The sequence below is a fragment of the Notamacropus eugenii genome, chromosome 7 (assembly GCF_028372415.1).
Source record: "Notamacropus eugenii isolate mMacEug1 chromosome 7, mMacEug1.pri_v2, whole genome shotgun sequence".
In the NCBI taxonomy this organism is placed as follows: Eukaryota; Metazoa; Chordata; class Mammalia; order Diprotodontia; family Macropodidae; genus Notamacropus; species Notamacropus eugenii.
In genome coordinates this window covers 122,935,850-122,957,618 of record NC_092878.1, presented here as the reverse complement: position 1 = coordinate 122,957,618, position 21,769 = coordinate 122,935,850, and the positions used below count along the sequence as shown (strand labels likewise).

At 41.3% G+C, this 21,769-nt stretch overlaps 1 protein-coding gene across 3 annotated transcripts in view; it reads right to left on the bottom strand.

The window, feature by feature from the left end:
• PAPSS1 (3'-phosphoadenosine 5'-phosphosulfate synthase 1) overlaps positions 1-21,769 on the bottom strand; it is a 127,062-nt gene that overhangs the window by 93,172 nt on the left and 12,121 nt on the right. The window contains exon 1 of one of the 3 annotated variants that reach the window (XM_072622535.1): positions 15,664-15,845. The exons of the other annotated variants lie outside the window; for them this stretch is intronic. Coding sequence (XP_072478636.1) covers positions 15,664-15,723 — 60 coding nt within the window. The 5' untranslated portion in view covers positions 15,724-15,845. Of the gene's footprint in view, positions 1-15,663; positions 15,846-21,769 lie in introns of those variants that run through there. 3 annotated transcript variants of the gene reach the window in all.

The window sequence follows — 21,769 nt, the reverse complement described above, 5'->3', positions numbered from 1 at the left end:
AGTGTCTGGCATATGATGACCACCTGATAAACGTTGGTTGACACTGAATGAGTCAAACAACTCAAATACTCCTTCCAATTCTGAAATCTTTTCAAGGAGGCCAGAAATTGTTTTTCAAAAACCAATGGCCAGCAAAACACTAAGGCAAACTTTTTCTCTTTTCACAAATATCTACTGCTACACTCCCAGCAAATTTTATCCAATTAAATAAAAAAAAAAAAAGTCATTTCACTGGTTTAAAAAACACAGCACTTTCAGAATTCAAGTCCCTTCTTGTCCAAAGCTAACAAGGTTAAATTTCCAGTGGATTTTTATTTTCTCCAAACAAAGAACAAGTCAGACAGGTTTTGTTGGACATGTAATCAGACCTTGAAAAAGGTTAAATAGAATTAGGAGAGAAAATGGAAGGAATCGGAGGCAGTGCCTCAAATACTGACACAGGGAGACATGACACACCAAAAGAATTGATAGAAAGATCTTATTTTATAAAGCTAAATTATTTTCCCACTTTAGAAACTTAGAAAAAAAAATGAGCAATGAAGCATCTGTGTGATTTTGGGTACAGAGGAAGAAAAAAAAGAAGATACAGTATAGGGTGAAAATAAATAGGAAGCTCTTCCGAAATGGGGACTTTACACAGGCCCCTCACTTAAATCCAATTCCCTTGCAAGTCATGGCATCACCTTCCTGCCCTTCAAAAAAAGAAAAGCAAGGAAGGAACAACTACGTGTCCAGAACTCTTCCAGGAACTAAGATAGAAAGCTATTGTTCTCTGTGTTGTTGTCTCACCTTCCCTGTGCAGCTAGAAGCTGTATTACGTCAAGCAAAGTCCCTTATACACGTAGTAGGAAAATGTAATGTGTTGATAAATTAATCTGTCACTTGAGGAATGGCTCTTATTTTCATAAATTTCAATCAATTCTCTATATTTTTGAGAAATGAGGTTTTAACAAAGAAACTGGCTATAATTTCTTTCAGTTATAATTACTATATATTTTCCTCCACCCTATTTTCCGTTTAGTCTACTCTCTCCTTTCACCCTATCAAGGGTTCTGCTTTACCTTTCACCTCTTCCAATTTGCCCTCCCTTTTATCACCCCCCACTTTCTTATCCCCTTCCCCTCCTTCTCTCCTCCTATACCCAACCGAGTATGTTACTCCCTTCCCTGAACCAACTGCAGCGATCTGAACTCAGGTATTTCTGACTCCCAGCTTCGCACACTGCCACCTGGGGAATCAATGGAAAAAAAAGGAAGAAATAGGAATAGCAGTACCTACAAAGCTGTGATCGTCAAAACAATCTGGTACTGGATAAGAAATAGAGGCTGATCCCTTGGAAGAGATTAAGGATACAATGTACTAAAGCAAATGACCAAAGCAACACAGTGTCCGTTAAAGATCTCAGGTATTGGGACAAGAACCTGCCATTCAAGAAAAATTGTTGAGAAAACTAAATTAGTCTGGCAGAAACTAGACAAAGACCAACATCTAACATCATATGGCGAAATAAGCTCAAAATGGGATCATGATTCAGACACAAAGGATGAAATCTGCTTCATGTCCCAAATATACAGGGAATTAAGTCGAATTTATAAGAGTAAGAGCCATTCCCCAACTGATAAATGGTAAAAAGATATGAACCGGCAGCTTTTAGAGAAAGAAATCCAAGCTATCAATAGACATATTAAAAAAATCTTCTAAGTCACTAATTAGAGAAATGTAAATTAAAGTAACTCCAAGGTACCACCTCACACCTAACAGAGTAGGTACACTGACAAAAAAGGAAAACGCTGGAGGGACTATGAGAAAAATGGTTCTTTTTTATATGCTATTTTTTTATTATAAATTTTAAAAATTTTGAGTTCCAAATCCCTCCCTCACCACTCCCTCCCTGAGACAGTTGGCAATTTAATAAAGGGAAAACAGTTTTTTTTAATAGAAGTTGGTAGAGCTGTGAACCAGTTCGACTACTTTGGAAAGCAATTGGGAACTATGATGAAAAAAGCTATTATTAAACAGTGCATACCTTCTGACTCAACAATGCTGCCTCTAGGACTATAACCCCAAGAGGGAAAAAGACCTGTACGTACAAAAACACTGATAGCGGCAGTTCTTGTGGTTGCAAAGAACTAGAAAGGAGATGCCCATCATTTAAAGAATGACTAAACAAGGAGTGGCATATTATTATGATGGAATACTATTGCATTATATTAAGAAATACCATTATATTGAGAAATGATGAAGGGGACAGTTTCAGAACAATCCTGGGAAGACTTGTATGAACCAATGCAAAATGGAATGAGAAGAACCAGGGGAATAATTTACAGTGTCAACTAAAAACAAGTTCCAAGGGTTTCATAACTGTTACAGCAATATTGTGTAAAGATAATCAAATCTGAAAGACTTAGTAACTAACTGATCAACAATTTTTTTTGTTCAGTTGCTTGTTCAGTGATATCTGACTTTTTATGACCCCATGGGGGAGGGGGGAGGGCAATGGTATTGGAGTAGTTTGTCATTTCCTTTTCCAGTTCATTTGACAGATGAGGAAACTGAGGCAAACAGGCTAAGTGACTTGTCCAGGTCACACAGTTAGTAAATGTCTAAGGCCACATTTGAACTCAGAAAGATGAGCCCTCCTGACTCCAGAACCAGCTCTCTATCCAATATGCCACTTAGCTGCCCCTTTGATCAACACAATAGCCCACCATAATTCCAAAGGACTCATATTGAAACATGCCATCTACCTCCAGACTAAGTGAATTCACAGATTCAGAGTGCAGATTAAAGCATATTTTCTTCTATTTCTTTTTCTTGCCTTTTATTTGTGGAACATAACTATTGTGGAAACTTGTTTTTTCATGGCTAACATATTTCAATGGGTTTTGTTTTTCTTGCCTTCTCAAAGGGTGAGGGAAGGGGGGAGGAAAGGAGATAATCTGGAAGTGAAAAATTCAGTTAAAATAAAAAATAGAATAAAATGGGATCATGAGTGACTTGGGAGTAAATGGAAAACAAAAGGGTGGAGACTCAGCCTCCTCCACAGAATTATTCCTAGCATCTGGATATTTGATAGTGTTTGTTACCACATAAAGATAGCCCTTCTCTGAGAAACCCAGATCTATTTCCAGACATTTAATATCTAAACTTTCCAGTGACAGCCCATTTTAAAGCTAGAAATTCTACTTTGCATATTATATACTGAATTTCTCCACAAATCCTCTACTAGCAAATACAGGTTTTTCTGACTACCACTTTATTGACATAAAAATGCTTCCAAGCCTTCCACTACACTGAGGCATTATAGTAAAGCATTTGTTTAGGTCAGCATAAGCTAAAACTGGTGCATCTGTGAGGCATTTGTGACCAAATATTTAAGTGTGTTCCCATTCTTCATCCCAGTGGTCTCCAAAAGGCATCTGTAATTTGATTTTCTTGTCATTATGTTTTTATTCTTTGCAATCATACACATATATCCTTGAATAACGAGGTTTGGCAACAGCAGCATAATTCTTCACCAGTTTCTGACAGAAGTCATTGAATCCTCGAAAAGATACTAGTTCACACAGACACTTTGATCGTGGCCAGCTGAAGAGTGCTTCTATATTTTCTGGATCAGTGGTCACTCCTTTGCTAAGATACTATGTGACCCACATACCTAACAGAGGCTCTACAAAAATGGCATTTATCAATTGCCAGCTTCCTCTTTCTCTAAAGTCTAATACTCTTTCATTAATCTTTCCTCATGTTATTCTAATGTTTTTATTCCAATTACACAGAAGTACCATTATCACAGTGGAATATTAGCAAGATTTCTTGGGAAGTGACATGGATGAGACAGATTAGGATGTGAGAGACAAGAAGTCCAATTAGGAGATTATTTAAATAGTTTAGAGGGTTAAGGGAACTCCTAAACTAGGCTACTTACAACGAAGAGAATATGGACCCTGTATGGACAGCCATACCACAGGACGTGCTTGCCCAAACACCACTGTCTGCTCCCTTCTTACCCAATGCTCGTTAAAAACGTAAAAGACCAGTCCAATTGTTCTGTACAGTTACTTGGAATGATATCCCAAAAGTTACTAAAACTCCTTTGGCCCAGTGATACCCACTCCTCACCTTACACCCCAAAGATATCAAAGAGGGAAAGGATCCTGTGAACAAAAACATCCTTCACAGCAGCACTTTTGTTATATCAAAGAACTTGAAATAAAGAGGGTGGCCATCAATTCGAGAGTGGCTGAACAAACAAGGACATAACTACAATGGAATATTAACCATACCATAAGAAATGACAAATTGGAGATGGATTAGAAAAAACTGAGACTTTTCTTGTATGAACTGATGGAGACCAAAGTGAACAGAACCAGAAAACAGTTTTTACGTGGTCTACAACACTGTATAACAGTGTTATAGTATTAGTGTTACAGTATAACAATTTTTACAGACTTAATAACTTGATCAATACAACGAACAGTCACTTGTAACTTGAGAGGACTGATAATGAAGTACGTTTCTCACCTTCTTGGCAGGTCAAGAAGATTAAAGTCTTTAAGTATAAAACGAGACATACATTTTTCAGACACAACCATTACACAGCACAAATGCTTGCTTAATTATACTTATTTGTTAAAAGGAGTAGCTTTAATGGGGAGTAAACTGTTGTGGGGATAGGAAGGGGTTCAAAAGCAAAGATTTTAATAACACACAAAAAAACTGTTTAGCCAGAAAGGGACATAGCCAAGAATGGCCGTGTCGCACTATGTTAAAGCTGATGTATACTTTAAAACAAAAACAAATTGAATGTGTAGATTTGCTGTTTCATATGCAAATCTCTTTGGCAGCCCTTTGTGTGTGGAAATGTTCATATTTGTTCATGACTGTCAAATTGGTAATAAATTTAAATGTTAGATATTTTTATAAGCAAATGCAATCAACAGAACAATGTGGCTTTTCAGATAGCCCTTTCATGTTTCAAAACCCGAAATTGCAATAGACAGATAGTTACATTAATTTGCCTCTTTTTAATTAACAGGAAACCCATTGTCTCTCCCTCCCAAACCACACCCCATTGGAATAAATCTTTAAAAACAACAAATTTATTGTAACAAGCATGCATAGTCAAGCAAACAAATTCCCTTGCTGGCCAAGTTAAAAAAAAAAAAATTGTCTCATTTTGCACCCTAAATCCAACACCTTTCGGCCAGGAGGTGGATGATAAGTCAGGTAAATAATATATTTCCTCATCAGCCCTGTGGAATAGCTGATAATTGTATTGATTATGGTCCTCAAAGCTTTCAAAGTTGTGCCTTTGAAGTGTTATTTTATAAATTGCACTCCTCATTCTGCCCACTTCATTTTCATCAGTTTATAAAAATCCCCCAAATTTGTAATTTTTACAATGTAAACCTTAGAGTATAAATTTCTTCCTCTGGTTCTGCTCACTTCAGCTCTAATTCAGTTCAAAAACATCTTTCTATGACCGTTGGAAATTATTTCCTTATTTCATATACTGCTACTTTACATTCATATACCACAATCTGTCCAGCCATGCCCAAAATGTTAAGTATCCCCCAGATTTCTGGATTTTGGGAGTTTTGTTGGTTTTTGACACCAAAATGAATATTGTTGTATACATAGGGCTTTTTCCTTTGATTTCTTTTAGGTATAGACCTAACAGTTATGGGTGGGTCAAAGGGCCTGCACCACTTAACAACTTTCTGTATATAATTCCAAAATGCTTTCCAGAATAGCTTTACATATTCACAAGTGGGATGTCAGCCTCAAACATGAGAAGATTTTCCCTGATGGAACGGACAGATGAGAACAATTCTGTTCCAACAGAAGGTGGCTGAAGAAGGCGCCATGGGGTGCTTAAGTCAGGCATTGAAGATGTCAGGGTCATCCACTGCATCTTGGGCCATCATAAGCTTTCTTTACTTTTGTCCTGTGACTGGACGTTGCAGATGACTCAGAGAGAGACAGAGATGCTGATGACTTTGTGCAACTATGCCTCACTTGAATGCGATTAACCTGTGGTATTACTGGTTCTCAGGACAAACAACAGTGACAAGTCCAGTAACAGGGGCCATCCATGTGTCTGTTTCATCTCCCACCTGGACCTTACCACTATCCCCAGCCCTGACACTCTCCCTTCCTCAGCACTCCCTGGCTCAAGGACTTCTTCTCCCTCCTTGCCTGAAGAAGGTAGAGGGTAGACAGCACAGAGGTCCTCCCAGATCCTCCATCCCAAGATGCACATCTTCCTCGCATCCCAGTGCCCATGTAGTCTTCTTTTCCCTTGCCCTCACCCTCTTCAGTTTCTTTTAATGGGTTGGGGTTGTCTTCTCTCATTAGATGGTGACAGTAGGGACTTTCTTTTGCCTTTCTTTGTACCTCCAGTGCTTAATTATTTTGATATATGTATTTATTATATTATGCATAATTAAATTATAAACCATAATTTTATAAATATTTATAAATGATTACTTAATGTTTACTGACTGACTGAACATTTTTCCCCAAGTCCCTCCAACATTTTTCTTTTTTCCCTCACCTTGGTCAATCTGATAGGTATCAGGCAGAACTTCAGAAATGCTTTAATTTGCATTTCTCTTTTTAGTGATTTAAAGTACATTTTTATATACGGCTATAAATATAGATTAAGTACTGGCCAAAAATTAGATCATTACAACAGTTTAGGCACACAAAAAACCTTGTCACTTAGTGTTTGATATATACAAAGACCTCAGCTACTGGAAGAAGGATTTACCACTTGATGAAATAAGAAAACCCTCCAGGAACACTAGACAGCAGTACAAAAGAAATTAATTTAGACCTCAAGCCAAGATAAGTTGCAAAGGCATATGTGACCTAGATATAAAATATTATATCATAAATAAATTGGAAAAAGAGCAAAAGAATTATCCAAATCTATGGAGAGAAGAAAAGTTCATGACCAAACAAAGGATAGAAAGGATCACAGAAGATAAAACGGTTAATTTTTGTTAGATAAAAATGTAAAGGCTTTATACAAATAGAATAAAGCTAAAATTATAAAAGGCAAATAACTGGAGAAAAATCTTTTACAGAAAGTTTTTCTAATAAAGATCTCATTTCCAAACTAAATTAGGGAATAATACAAGCCATTCCTCATTTGACAAATGATCTAATGTAGCAGTTCTCTAATTTTTGGTCTCAGTATCCCTTCACTCTCTTAAAAATAATAATTATTAAGGACCCCAAAGAGCCTTGGTTTATGTGGGTTTTATTTAATACTTCTCATGTTTGAAATTACAAAGATACATTTTTAAAATGTTTGTGTATTAATTTATTAAAAGTAACAAGCCCATTCCATATCAACATAAATGACATATTTTATTCAAATTACCCCCAAAATAATAAAAGAAGCAATGTTTTACATATTTTTTAAATCTGTTTAATAGAAGACAACTAGACAGATTCTCATATCTATTTCTGTATTCAGTAAGTAGCAAACATGCTGTTTTGGTTCAAGTATGTGAAGGGGGAGTAGGGGAAGGCTTCCTGCAGAAGGTGGGATTTTAGTTAGGACTAAAAGCCAGCAATGGTTGGAGCACAGAAGGGAGAGCATTCCAAGCATGGGGGACAGCCAGAAAAAATGACCAGAGGAGAGAGATGGAGTGCCTTTGCATAGAACAGCCAAGAGACCAGTGTCAGTGGACAGAAGAGCATATTATCAGGGAATAACCTGTAAGAAGATTGGGAAGGTAGGAGAGCTTTTAACAAAGAGCTTTTAATGCCAGAGTGTTTTGTATTTGCTCCTGGAGACAACAGGGAGCCACTGGAGTTTACTGAGTAATGGAATAATGTGATCAGATCTGTACAATAGGAAAATCATCTTAGCAGCTGACTAGCAAATGGATGGAGCCGGGAGAACCTTGAGGCAGGCAGACCCACCAGCAGGTTAAGTCAGTAATCAAGGTGTCAGGTGATGGGAGCCTGCACTAGAATGCTGGCAATATCTGAGGAGAGAAGGGAGAATATTCAAGAGATGCTAAAAAATGAAACTGAAAGGCCTTCACAACAGCTTGGAAAAGGAAAAGCGGGAGGGTGCCCATATATCAAGATAAGGTAATATGGGTACATGATTTAGACATAAAGGGTGATACCATAAGCAAATTAGGAAAGCAAGGAATAGTTTACCTATCAGATCTATGGAGAAGGGAAGAATTTATGACCAAACAGGAGATAGAGATCATTATAAAATACAAAATGGATAATTCTGATTACATTAAATTAAAAAGGTTTTGCACAAAAAAAGCCAATGCAATCAAGATTAGAAGGAAAGTAGAAAGATGAGAAACAATTTTTTTACAGCAAGTATTTCTGATAAAGGCTTTATTTTTAAAATATATAGAGAATTAAGTCAAATTGTTAAGAACATGAGTCATTCCCTAATTGATAAATAGTCAAAGGATATGAACAGGTAGTTTTCTGATAGTTCACTGGATGAGGATTCAGCAAAGGAACCTGAGAAGGAGCAGTCTGACTGGTAGGAAAACCAGGAAGGAGGAGATGATCCACAGTGTCAAAGGCTGCAGACAGGACAAGAAGAGTGAAGATGGAGAAAAGGCCATTAAAAGACCACCGGCCAGTCACCCTGATCTGTTATCTAGCCACTAGACCCAAATGGCTCTTGTGAGGGCAAGCAAAGTAGGATTTTTTGCTGTTTTTGTTTATACCAAGAAGTACAATGCCTCTGAATGTGATTAAGGAGGATCTTTCCCATGTGGGCCTGTGAAGATCTATAGGAAGGCCCATGCCTTTTATTAATGAAACACTGGTTCTCAGAAGGATGTGTTGCCCTCTGGCACTAAAAAATGTATACTGGTGGGGGGGGGGGTATTTTGGGGCTCAGTTTTTGGAAGAAAGTTTGTGTGCCAGATGAAAGACTCTAAGCCCTCTCACTTCAATTCACTTCCAAGTCATGGCATCACCTTCCTGATGTCATGATCCTCTTCGAGAATGAAGAATAAACAAGAAACAACAAAAAATAAAAGATCACTGGTAACTTCTGAGGAAGCCGTTTCAGGCAGTTGAAGAGGTCAGAAGTCATACTGTAAGGAGTTAAGAGTGAGGAGAGATACTGAATGCGCCTATTGTAGATAGCCTATTCCAAGGGAGTTTGGTCACAAAGGGCGGAAGAGATATAGGACGATAGTTAAAAGAATGAAATGATCAAGACAGTGTTTTAAAGACAAAAGATAGACATGTTTGTAGGCAGTAGAGAAGGAGCCAGAAGAGGAGAAACTGAAAATCAGCCCAAGAATAGGTATGACAGACAGGATGATCTGTTGGAAGATTCGATGGAATGGGATCACTTGTGCAAGTAGAAGGATTAGCTTTGTTAAGGAGTGAAGACTCCCTTCACCATGTGAGACAAGGGTGAAGGAGAAAGTACCCGAAGTCATCTGAAGAATGAGATGAGGAAGAGGGGAAAGAAAAGAAGGCACACAGTTAATACAGACAGTTCTTACTCTATGTAAATGGATATTCCCCAGACCTCTACACAAAGCAATTTTTACATCATGCAAATTTGCCCAAAGATGTGAGGAAGGGAGGGAAGCAAGAAAGAGACTGCATGTGTTTGGAAGGAGAGGTCAGTACAAGGTTCAAGGACACATAAAGGGGGCTAGGCACAAAGAAAGGATAGCAGAAGGAACATGGTGGGGAGAGGGGGGCCAGGCCCAGCTGTGTAGGAGACAGATATGTGGGGGCTGGACACAAACCCAGAGAGGAGAGGACAGGTGTCATGCAGGGGCCGAGGACAGACACGCAATACCCAAGCTTGGAGGAACAGAAGACAGGGAACTAGAAACAGGGGCAGATGGGTGGGTAGAGCAGCACAAAGGTGTACCTGAGTCTGTCTGTCTGTCTCTGACCACAGAGGTCTCAAACCAAAGCCTCAATCTGGTCATGGCAGAGGTGGTGGTCTCTCTACCTCAATTCTTTTGCTTTCACTTGGAAGGTTTCTTTTAGGACTTTTTTTTTGGAGGGGACAGGAGCCACAGAGCACTAAGCTGAGGGGCAGAAAGCAGAGAGAAAAAGTACAGTATTATACAATAAACTTCACATAATTTTTTTTCTTAGAATGCAGATTTCTTTCAGAATTCTTTACATAAAGTCACACAAAGTGAGAACTGTATGTAGCCTCAATATTTTTTTAAAAATATAAGGCAAGGTTCTTAACTTAGGGAGGACAGGGAGGGGAAGGATGGGAAGTCTGAGAAAGGTTTAAAAAGTTTGGGACAGTCAGCATGGAAAGTGGGACAGTGAGCTGATAAAATTGCTAAGCTAATGAGAGCCCAGCTGGGGTGTGTAACATGAACCTGTGGCAGACCCAGTCAGGGGGGCATTTTCTCCACCTTCATTCAGCAGCACATGAATGGGAGTGAGTAGCTGGAGTGATCCAAGGCTGAGGCCTGGCACAGAATTATCAATTTGATGAGAGGGCAGTGTAGAGCTGAATTGGTTCACCAAGGGTTCAAAACGGGGAAAAGAGGAGAAAATACTAGGACTTGTAGAACAGAAGCCCCTTGTGGGTCAAGACTTTCTCATTTTTGTCTTGGTATCCCCAAATTCCAATATTTGTGCCTGGCACATACTAGGCATTTGGTAAATGTTTATAAAATTCAACTTAAATGCATTTACAATTGAACTTAGTTTCCACTGCCCCAAAAACCACCCATTCCCCTACTTCCCTATTTTCAGCCCTGACCCCACTATCTGCCCAGTTATTTGGGCCCAAAACCACAAATTTATCTTAACTGTTCCTTCACCAAGTTCTACCTCCTCTTCCTCTGACATAACCTCAGATTCCCTTCCATCATCCCCTGCCTCTGTCTGCAAACCCTTGACTACCACTTTAATGGTAGTCAAAAGCCACACTCTTCTCTAACTAGCCTTTCTGCTACCTGTGTCTTCTTTCACTTGCTAGATCCTACATATCAACTACGAGAACCTTTAGTGAGGAGAAACTTAATAAGACCACAAATTGTCAGAAATCTCCAATAGCTTCACATATCAGACCCTGTAACCCTTACCACCTCAGCCATCTCGCATTACTAAGTTAAATCCCACCTACAAAAGTCTCCTCACTGTTCAATGAAAATACCATAAACACGTCCTGAACTTCTCCTATATGTAAAGCACTAGGGATATAAAAATATTTTTTAAAGTAATCCTTGCCCTCAAGAAAAGCATAATCTGATAAAGGGAGCAGGTCAACAGACACACTTAAGTATGATTCTAAAAAATGTGAGCCATTCAAAGGAAAGGTCCAGGCACAGCGGTATAAAAATCTGAGTAGATTCTAGCCCAGGGCACAGTTGAGCAGGAGGTTAAGGGAAAGAATTTTAAGAAGATGCGGAAGATGTTTATCCCAGATAATCATCATGGTCATTTGGAATTCTTTGATCATGCTTTCCCCTCCCCACTACATCCAGATCTTACTACAGCTTTCAAGGTTAAGACCAAGCCCCCTTTTCCACAGACTGATCCTCCACACTCCCTCTTTGCTGAACTACTAATTAGGGAAAGAAAGAGGGAACAGAAAAAGAACATTTACTCAGCACCTGCTATATGCCAGGCACTGTGCTAAGAGCTTCACAAACTTCATTTGATCCGCACAACCCAGCTGTGAGGTAGGTGCTATCATAATGCCCATTTTACAGCTGAGGTGGGCAAAGGTTGAGCAATTTGCCCAGGATCACAGCTTGGCAACGTCTGGGGCAGTATTTGAGCTTCGTGACTCCAGGCCCAGTACTCTATCCAGTGCGTCGCCATCTCCTGTACGGACAGTCTGTATTCAGATAGGTGGCAAAGTGCATAGACCATGGGTGGGAAATCTGGAACTCAAGCCTCAGACACTTCCCAAGCTGTGTGACCATGGGCAAGTCACTTATCCTTGTATGCCTCAATTCCTCATCTGTAAAAAATAAGCTAGAGAAGGTAAAACCACTCCAATGTCTTTCTTTGCCAAGAAAACCCCAAATGGGGTCACAAAGCATAGGACAAGACTGAAAAACTGGAAAAAAAAATAAAATTAAAAATTCTGGATAAGATCAGAGACTTAAAGTTGGAAGAGGCCATGCAGTCCAAGTCACTCCTTCTACAGATGAGGAAAATGAAAGTCAGAAGAGATTAAGGGACCTGCCCAGCATCTATAGTGTTTGAGGCAAAATTTGAATTCAGATGTTCCTGATGACAAGTTCCTGTAAACTATTCATTGTCCCACCAAGTCAGCTTAATTTTCTTCTGTATCCTCCTCAAAGTCTAGCAGTATTATGTACATCAAGAGGCTCACAATAAACATCAGAGCAACAGCAGAGTCTTAGACAACTAACCTAAGATAATCACAAAAGTTGAGCCTTTAGTTTAAACCTTATGTCCCACTAAACATTTTGCAAGAGGTAGTAAAAGTTAACAGTCACATAAGTCTCCCTAAGAAACAGCTAAAACACCATCTTCTGCGTGAAGACTTTTCCGATTCTTCCAATTGCTAATACCAGCCCTCCTTCCCAAACTACCTTGTATTTAATTGTTTTGTACATATGTGTATTTATTCACTTTATATTTCTGCTGTTTGTACGTGTCCTCAGATTGTAAGCTCCTTGGGACCTAGCAAAGTACCACAGGAAGATGCCTAGTAAATACTAGTTAATGATTGATCCTCTGATAACCTCATCTGTCCAGGCTTCCTTCCCCTCTCAACTTTATCCAGGTACTTTCTTCTCCCCACACCTCATTTCAGCTTCCCTTTTATGAGCTGTCTTCCCCCATCAGAATGTAAATGCCTGTGCTATGCTGTAAGAAATGACAGGCAGGATAGGATGGCTTTCAGAAAAACCTGGGAAGACATATTAAAACTCACACAAAATGAAGTGAGCAGAACCTGAACATTGTCCATAGTAACAGCAATAGGGATGACCAACGGTGAACTCAGCTGATCAATACAGTGATCCAGGACCATTCCAAACTTATGATGAAAAATGCTACCCACCTGGAAAGAAAGAACTGAAGGAGTGTGAATGCAGATAGAAGCATACCTTTTTTTACTTTATTTCTCTTGGAGCCTTTTTTTTGTCTGCGTTTTCTTTTGCCACATAGCTATCATGCAAATGTTTTGCACAACTTAACACGTATAATGTATATCAAATTGCTTGCCTTCTCAAGGAGGGAGGAGTCAACCTAGTTACCTAGTCCTTTCCTACTCTGCCTTCTCTTTATGGAAAGGTGCCTTTCACCTTTCTTTTCTCACCGAAATGAGTAAAAGTAAAAAGATACCTGGCTAACCAATCAATCCCTGAGCAACCAAGTTAAAATAAGTCATAAAAGAAGTTAAACATAACATGTACTGCTTGCCTGTGGAAAAGGCAGAGAGAAGGGGGACAGAAGGTGGGGAAAGAGAATGTGTATATGTATGTGTGTAAATTTTTTTTAACCCACCTAGGGCAACCAGGGATTCAATACAGTAAGTGGTTAATAAGCATTTGTTGGCTTGACCTGGATCCATTAACTTGTTCCACACCCCAAAGCTGATGCCATTATAAACTTAAGTCTTACATTAAGTGAGGAAAGAACAGTGTGCCCTCAGGGAAGAAGCAGCTTCACCCCCAAAACTTAGCTCCCTCCTCTTTAGGAGGGAGAGAATTTGGAACTCAAAATTTAAAAAAAAAAATTAATTTACATGTAATTGAGAAATATTTAATGAAATAGAAACATGTTGGGGGGAAAAAATGTAAGCTCCTTCAGGACAGGGACTGGTCTTTTTTTCTTGTATTTCTATCTCCAGTACTTAGAACACAGCAAGCCTTTAACCACCATTTGCTGCCTGTTTTACAGCACCAGACCTAAGATCCTAAAGATTAAGTAAATGTGTATTTTATAGTTTGAAGAGCACTTTAAAATATACCATCTCATTTAATTGCCATAATATGGGAAACCAAGCCCTTCTACACCTATGAATACAGAGACCCAAGGAAGTTAACCTAGCAAAGGAACTGAAGACTTTTTCAAAGGACCAAGAGGCAGCCAATTGTTGCAAGTGCTTTTTTTTAATCCTTAATATGGCAAAGAAATGGAGATAGGATGAAAACTTTTATTTCAAAATAAAAATAATAAAAATTTTGCTTCAGTTGACACACTTGGTCCTTTTAGCGTTAAATGATTTATCTGTTGTACAATAAATAGTAACTAGGATTAGAACTGGGTTCAAATCCAGCCTTGGACCTGTATGACCTTGGCAAGTTGCTTAGGTTCCACTCTTTCTCACTCTGTAAAACAGACAGAAAAATAGCACCTACATCTCAAAGTTATTGTGAGGATCAAATAAGATAATATTGATAAAATGCTTAGCAAATATTAAAGCTCTCTATAAATGCCACTAGCCTTCAGCACTGGAACCCAGGTCCAGTAATAGTTATTGTTAAACCTCTATCTCCTTGTGCCCTTGCCTTTACAACAATGAAGTAGAACTTCCAGGACTGAGTGTTTCAACCTGATTCCTTAGCCTTTTGGGGGGGCGGGGGTCCACATTTGGATCACACTTTAGGGTCACCAGGTAAAAAGCTGTCTTCCATGAAGGATTACTTTACTGCTCGGGGTAGAGTTTCAGAGGGTTTGTCTGTCTGCTCGAGCGAAGGTAAGAGGACACCTGGCGAATCAATCAACTCCTAAGCAACCAAGAAATACTGGTCATACAATAAAACGCATACTGCTTGCCTGAAGTGGATTTATTTTTTAATCCCCACAAGGTAATTAGGCATTCGATAAGGTCCCCAGGGCTTGGTTCATAGAATAAGCGCTGGCTGATCTGACCTGGATCCCTCAACTTGTTCCATGGCCCAAAAGTGAGGCCCATCGATGACAGCAAGTGAGGAAGGAACTGGGCACCCTCGGGACCCAAGTGGCTTCCCCAGAACTAAACTGACTGGGAAGAAGTACAACGGTAAAAACCCCATCTTCTCGCACACCTTCCAAGAAATCCAGCCTCCAGGGCTGGCCACAAGGGTTTGCACTGTGTCCCCAGTTAACCACAGCCACAAAAGCTGCTCAGTTCGCGTCTGCCCCGGGCCCGTGAATGGCTACATTGTTGCAAGCTTTTTACCGTTCAACCACAAACGGGGGAGGGGGGGAAGGAGCCCAGCTCCCCGAGGCTGCGGCACGTCTGGGCCAAGCGGAGCCCGGGGAAGGCCAGGGAAGGTGCCCACCTGGCACCAGCGCAGGGATGCTCTCCAAAAGCTCCCCCCAGCCCCTTGGGAACAGAAGGAGGGAATGGGGGAGGAGTGCAACCTTTTTAAAGGCTGCATTTCAGTGGGCACCCGGAATAGCCCAGGCTGCGGATGCTGGCAAGTCCCCTTTGCAGAGGCGCCTGCCCCGAGGTCCGGGGAAGAAGTGAAGGCTCCTTCCCCAGCTGGCCCGGGGTGGGGGAAGGAGGGGATGTCTCCTCGCGGGGCGGGCGGGGGTTGGGGGGCGGTGTCCCACGGGTCTCCAGCCCCGAGCGCGAGCAGCCCCTGCCACATCAGCACAGCCCCCAGCCCCGCCCCCGGCACCGGCTCCGGGGGACCCCAGGCCGCCCGCCCTCCTCCCGCCGCCTCGTCCCCGGCCTCGGGCGCTCACCCAGTTCTGCACTTGGTTGCTCAGCTTGACTTTCTTGCACAAGCTCCCGGGAAGGTCCATGGCGGCCGAGGATCACACTCAGACTAGAGGATGCCACTGGCCGGGGGTAGAAAGTAAGGAAGGCGCGTGCGGGGCGGGGACGGGGGCGGGGCCTGGAGGGGCAGGGCACTAGGGGGCGGGGCGGATAGGATGGACGAGCGCGCGCGTGCGCGGAAACCACACGGAGGGAGGACAGCCCTCGGAGACGATGGTCCAGGAACGAACAGGGTGGGTGGGGAGGAGCAGGAGCGCGCGCGTGCGCCGCCGGAGAAAACCAATGGGGAAAGGGGTGGGGGGGAAGAGAGGAGAAGGCAGAGACCGCTCGCGTCGGCGCGAGCCCTCAGAAGGGGCGGGGCCAGGGGAGGAGGCGGGGCTGAGGAGCGGCGTCCGGACCTTCGGCGCGCTCGTGCGTGCGTCCCCGACCCCTGAAGGAGCTAGGGTGGAAAGGAGAGGGCACGAGCCCGCGGAGAAGGCTGGGATCTCGGAGGGAGGCCGGAGGTGGGCGAGATTCGCCTCCAGGCTGATGTCGTGACGTAGAAGCGCTCCCCTCGCAGCCTCAGGCTCCTTCCCCTCGGAGCTGGGAGAGCCCCGGGGGGGGGGGGGGGGGGGAGGACTGCGCGTGCGCACTGGAGCGGCGCCGCCCGAATCCGGGCCAGACTCCGGCCGTCGTGGCTGTCCCGGGAACATCCTCGGTCGGGGCCCGATGTGGGCGTGGCTTTGTCTTTTTTAACTCGGAGTTAACCTTGTCCCGCCCACCTCTGTCTGCGGTAGACCTCGAGTTTCATCGTGGCCCAATTTGGGCACGATGGTGTCTGGTTTTTTAACTTGATAAAGTTAATCTTGTTCCCCCATCTCCTGTAGACTTTTTAAAGCAATTTGGAGGTGTCGGGAATAAACATGTAAGTGCCCGGCGCGTGCTGAGCGTGGGGATGCGGATAAAGGGGGAAGAAAGTACGTGCACGTGACTGCGAGAGCCGGAGATACACTCGTATACGTGTGTGCGCACGTGTGTACGTCGTGTGTGTTTAGATGTGGATTCCGGTGGCGGTGGGTGTCTCAGAGGGAAAAGTGATAGGCGGATATATGGATATGTAGATAGATAATGTGTGTGTGTGTGTATTCCAGTGCAGGGATCGCAGGGGGAAAGGTGCTAGATAGGTATGGGTACATATATGTACATACATGCATACATACATATGTGTATATATACATATATGTGTGTGTCTGTATTCCAGTGGAGGGATCTCAGGGGGAAAGGTGCTAGATAGGTATGCGTACATATATGTACATATGCGTATATACATATGTATATGTACATATATGTGTGTGTATTCCAGTGGAGGGATCTCAGGGGGGAAGGTGCTAGATAGGTATGGGTACATATATGTACATATGCGTATATACATATGTATATGTACATATATGTGTGTGTATTCCAGTGCAGGGATCTCAGGGGGAAAGGTGCTAGATAGGTATGGGTACATATATGTACATATGCGTATATACATATGTATATGTACATATATGTGTGTGTATTCCAGTGGAGGGATCTCAGGGGGGAAGGTGCTAGATAGGTATGCGTACATATATGTATATATATGCATACATACAATGTGTATATATACATATGTGTGTGTGTGTATTCCAGTGGAGGGATCTCAGGGGGAAAGGTGCTAGATAGGTATGGGTACATATATGCGCATACATACATATGTGTATATATACATATATGTGTGTGTCTGTATTCCAGTGGAGGGATCTCAGGGGGAAAGGTGCTAGATAGGTATGGGTACATATATGCATATACATGCATGCATACATACATATGTGTGTATATACATATATGTGTGTGTCTGTGTATTCCAGTGCAGGGATCTCAGGGGGAAAGGTGCTAGATAGGTATGGGTACATATATGTATATACATGCATACATACATATGTGTATATATACATATGTGTGTGTGTATTCCAGTGGAGGTATCTCAAAAGGAAAGGTGCTAGATAGATAACTAGATAGATATGCATATGTGTCTCTATATATGTATATGTATGTCCGAATATACAAGCATACATGTGTGTATAAAGTAAATGTATGTATGTATATACAAACACGTGTGTGTGTATATATATATATATGTATATATACATTCCAGTGGAGGTATCTCAGAGGGAAAGGTGCTAGAATTAAGGGAAATTCGTCCCTTCCCCAGGAAAGCCTTCCTCTGGAAGGTGAGAGTTTAGGTGGGATTTGAAGGAAGCCAAAGAAAGTAGGAGGTAGAAATGAGAAAGGAAACCTTTCCAGGAGTAGGAAAGCCAGTGAAAATACCTTGAGCTCAGAGATAAAGTTTCTTGTTGGAGAAACATGGAGGCCAATGTCATTGGATCACAGAGTGCATGGCAGCTGAGTGGAGGGTGGTAGGGAGACCAACAAGCCAAAGTGGAGGGTGGTGGGGAGACCAACAAGCCAACTACCAAAGTATTTCAGGTCTAAAGTGATGATAAGTTTCTAAGATAGGATTTGAACTCTGGTCTTTCTGTCTCTAAGTCCAGGGCTGTACCTACTTTGCCACCTAGATGACTTGGTTCTACCTTGGGCATATCACTTCACCTATCTGCCTGCATTTCCTTAACTGTCTTACAGTGTTTTATATATATATGTGTGTGTATATATATATATATGTATGTATATACAGAGAGAGAGAGAGAAGGTTGAACTAGATGAGCTCAAAGGTCCCAACTACCTTCAAGTCTATGATTTTATGAGGTCCCTTTTCAATTTTTTTTAATTCTCTAGGTTCAATATAGGCATCCCTCCCCACCACCCCCCAGCCTTCTGTCCTCTAAAAATATCTCTCTTAGGTTTAAAAAAAAACAACTTTTATATACACACCATCTGTTCTTTACAATCATCCCTTGATATAATTGTTTGCTCTCTTTAAGACAAGGCTTTCAGATCTACCTTATTCCCGAAAACAAACAAGAACTAGTTAGACTAATCCACTTGCCAAGAATTCAGCTTTTCCCCAGGCATTTCTTTAATTCAATTTTATTTTATTTTCATTTCCAAATTTTCCCCATTCTCTCCCCCTCCTTACCTATTGAAAAGGAAAAAAACAATAACACATGTATGTGCATGTATGTATACATATGTGTTATAGACATATATAACCATGCATAACAAATACCAGCATTAGCCATGAGGAAGGAAGGAAGGAAGGAAGGAAGGAAGGAAGGAAGGAAGGAAGGAAGGAAGGAAGGAAGGAAGGAAGGAAGGAAGGAAGGAAGGAAGGAAAAGAAAAGCATAGGCTTCAGTTTGGAATCTGAGTTTATCATCTATCTGAAAGTGAGCAGTATGTTTTAGCATAAGTCTTTTGGAACTGGGGTGGTTCATTGTGTTGATCGGAGTTATTAAGTCTTTCAAATTTAATTATTAATATTATAGTTATTGTATAAATTGTTCTCCTGGTTCTTCTCACTTCATTTTGCCTGAGTTCATATAGGTTTTCCCAGGTTTTTCTGAAACCATCCTGCTTCATCATTTAGCCATTCTCCAAATGATAGGCATCTCTTCAAGTTTCCAATTCTTCGCAATCACAGAAAGAACCTCTACCAGTATTTTTGTACATATGAGTCTTTAACCTTCTCTCTTTGATCTCTTTGAGGCGGAGCCCTAGTGGCAGCATTGTTGGGTCAAAGGATATGCAAACTTTGATAGCCTTTAGGGCATAGTTCCAAATTGTTCTCCAGAATAGGTAGACCAGTTCACAGCTCCACAAACAATACATTAATATACCTATTTTTCCACATCCCCTCCAACAGCTGTTATTTTCCTTTATTGTCAGCTTAGCCAATCTGATAGGTGTCAGGTGGTACCTCAGGGTTGTTTTAATTTGCATTTCTCCATTAATGACGCAGAGCATTTTTTCATGTGGCTATTGATAGCTTGGGTTTCTTCCTCTGAAAATTGCCAATTCTAATTTTCAAGGAGTTTTCTTCAGTAAGGGTTTTGTACCTCTTTTATTAAGCTGTTAATTCTCTTTTCATACCTCTTGCCTCTTATTCCTTTCTTTACTCTGCTGCTCTCATTTGGTTTTTAAAATTGTTTTTTGTTCTTTTTTCTTATCTCTTTTATAATTCTTGTTGGACTTTTCATCAAGTTGCATTTTTCTTTGAGGCTTTGCTTGTAGAAGTTTTTATATTTTTCTCTTCTGTGTTTATGTCTTCAACTTCCCTGTCACCATAATAGCTCTTTATTATAAGACTTATTTTGTTTGCTTCTTCCAGCCTGCTTCTTAACTTTAGACTTTTATTTAGACTTTTACTGAATTCTAGACATTTCTGGAGGTGGAATGATATCTGACCTGAGTTTCCATCTTATGTCCTGTTGCTTTCACAGCTCTGGCTAAGGCCCAACAAGCTTTTAGTGCTCCCAAAGTGGGAAGATTTAGGGAGGGGTCTGTTCACTGGCCTGAGTTCTACAAGTTACTGACCCAGGTCTGGGTCTATAGGCTTCTTTCTGGTTGAGAGTTTCAGCAAACTGCTGCTTGATTCAGCATGTATTGACCCACTTGAAGGCTCTGTACATTCACAGGTACTGAATGGCCAGCTCCCCTTTGGTTCTGGAAACTGTACTCTGCTGCTGGGATCCAGAACCACATTTGCTTCCTGGAACTTGTTCCATGCTCAATTGAAGCTAGTACCAATCCTGAAAACAGCATCTCTTTGCCCTGGATCGATGACCCTACATTGGGTGTCAGAGTAGCCAGATGGTACCTGTTTCCACACTTGGCACATCCTCAAGGATGCTCTGATTTCTTTTTCATAATATTCTGTCTTAGTCCTCTCTCAATCGCCCAGTGCTAGAATGCTGCACACCATAGCAACCCTGAACTCGCAGCCAGATCCCCTCCCCAAAATCCACTGACCTCTTTACCTGTTTCATGAAGCCACCCTGGGCTGGAAAAATGACTGACTATGACTTCGCAGTTTTCCGGTAAGAACTGAGTTTCACATATTCTCTAGACCTTTGTTGAAGAGATATGAGAGGACAGCTAGACTCTAATGCGTGCTCTCTCTTTCTGCTATGTTGCTTCTACCCCTCACCTTAAACTTGACCTTATTCTCCTCTTACATTCCAGAAGCACTTGTCAGATCACTTTTTGTTATTTTTTTTTTCCTTTTTAGTTTGGGGGTCCTAGTCCATCCCAAACAAATTTATAGTGATTTTATTTTCCTGTTGTGTGGGATAAAAAGACCCTTACTCAAAATCTTAAATAAATGAAGAGGCTTCTCAATAAGAACAGAAGGAAAAGGATTTATTACATTTCTCTAGAAAGGGACATCCTTCCACCAGGTTGGAGAACCTGGTGGAGGGAGGCAACTTACAGAAATTGAAGCACAATTTTTATACCCTAACGCAGAGAATCCCACCTTCCCACTATCCCACCTCTCCATTGGCTGGGAGGCGGGCTCACAATCTAAGCTTGAAAAACTAGACAAACCCCAGGAAATCTTCACCTATCCCAACACAATTACCTCATCTAATATCTAAATTAACTGCTGATGTAGTTTTAGGAAAGAGGGGAGGGGGAGAAGCGGGAGCTGGTAGAGTTGATGTGGCAACAGTACAACAAACAATGGGGAGATTTGAGTACCTTTCAAGTGGGCTACAGCCCACAGCATTTTCACAAAGAAAGCTGGTAGCTGGTAAGGGGGCGGGAACCAACTGACCATCCACAAGCGTTGGATACCCAAGGAGAGAGGCCTTATGGAAGAGAAATTTTATTTAGAAAATCCAATATTCCCCATATTTTTATTATGAAAAGTCTTCACAATCTCCTCATCTCACTCACTGTTGAATAGATTACCTTAACTGGAGGGGTCACTTAATCAAGTACACCAATTTAACTCTATTTGATTTTTGTCATTAAAGCCTAAGCTTACTTTCTTGCTTCTAGTTCCCCCCTTATAATTTTATAGCATGTTTATTTTTCTAGGCTTTGGAACATACCAACCAGGGATTACATTCTCCATATTATTTCTAAAATTGCCCTTCTCAACAGTATAG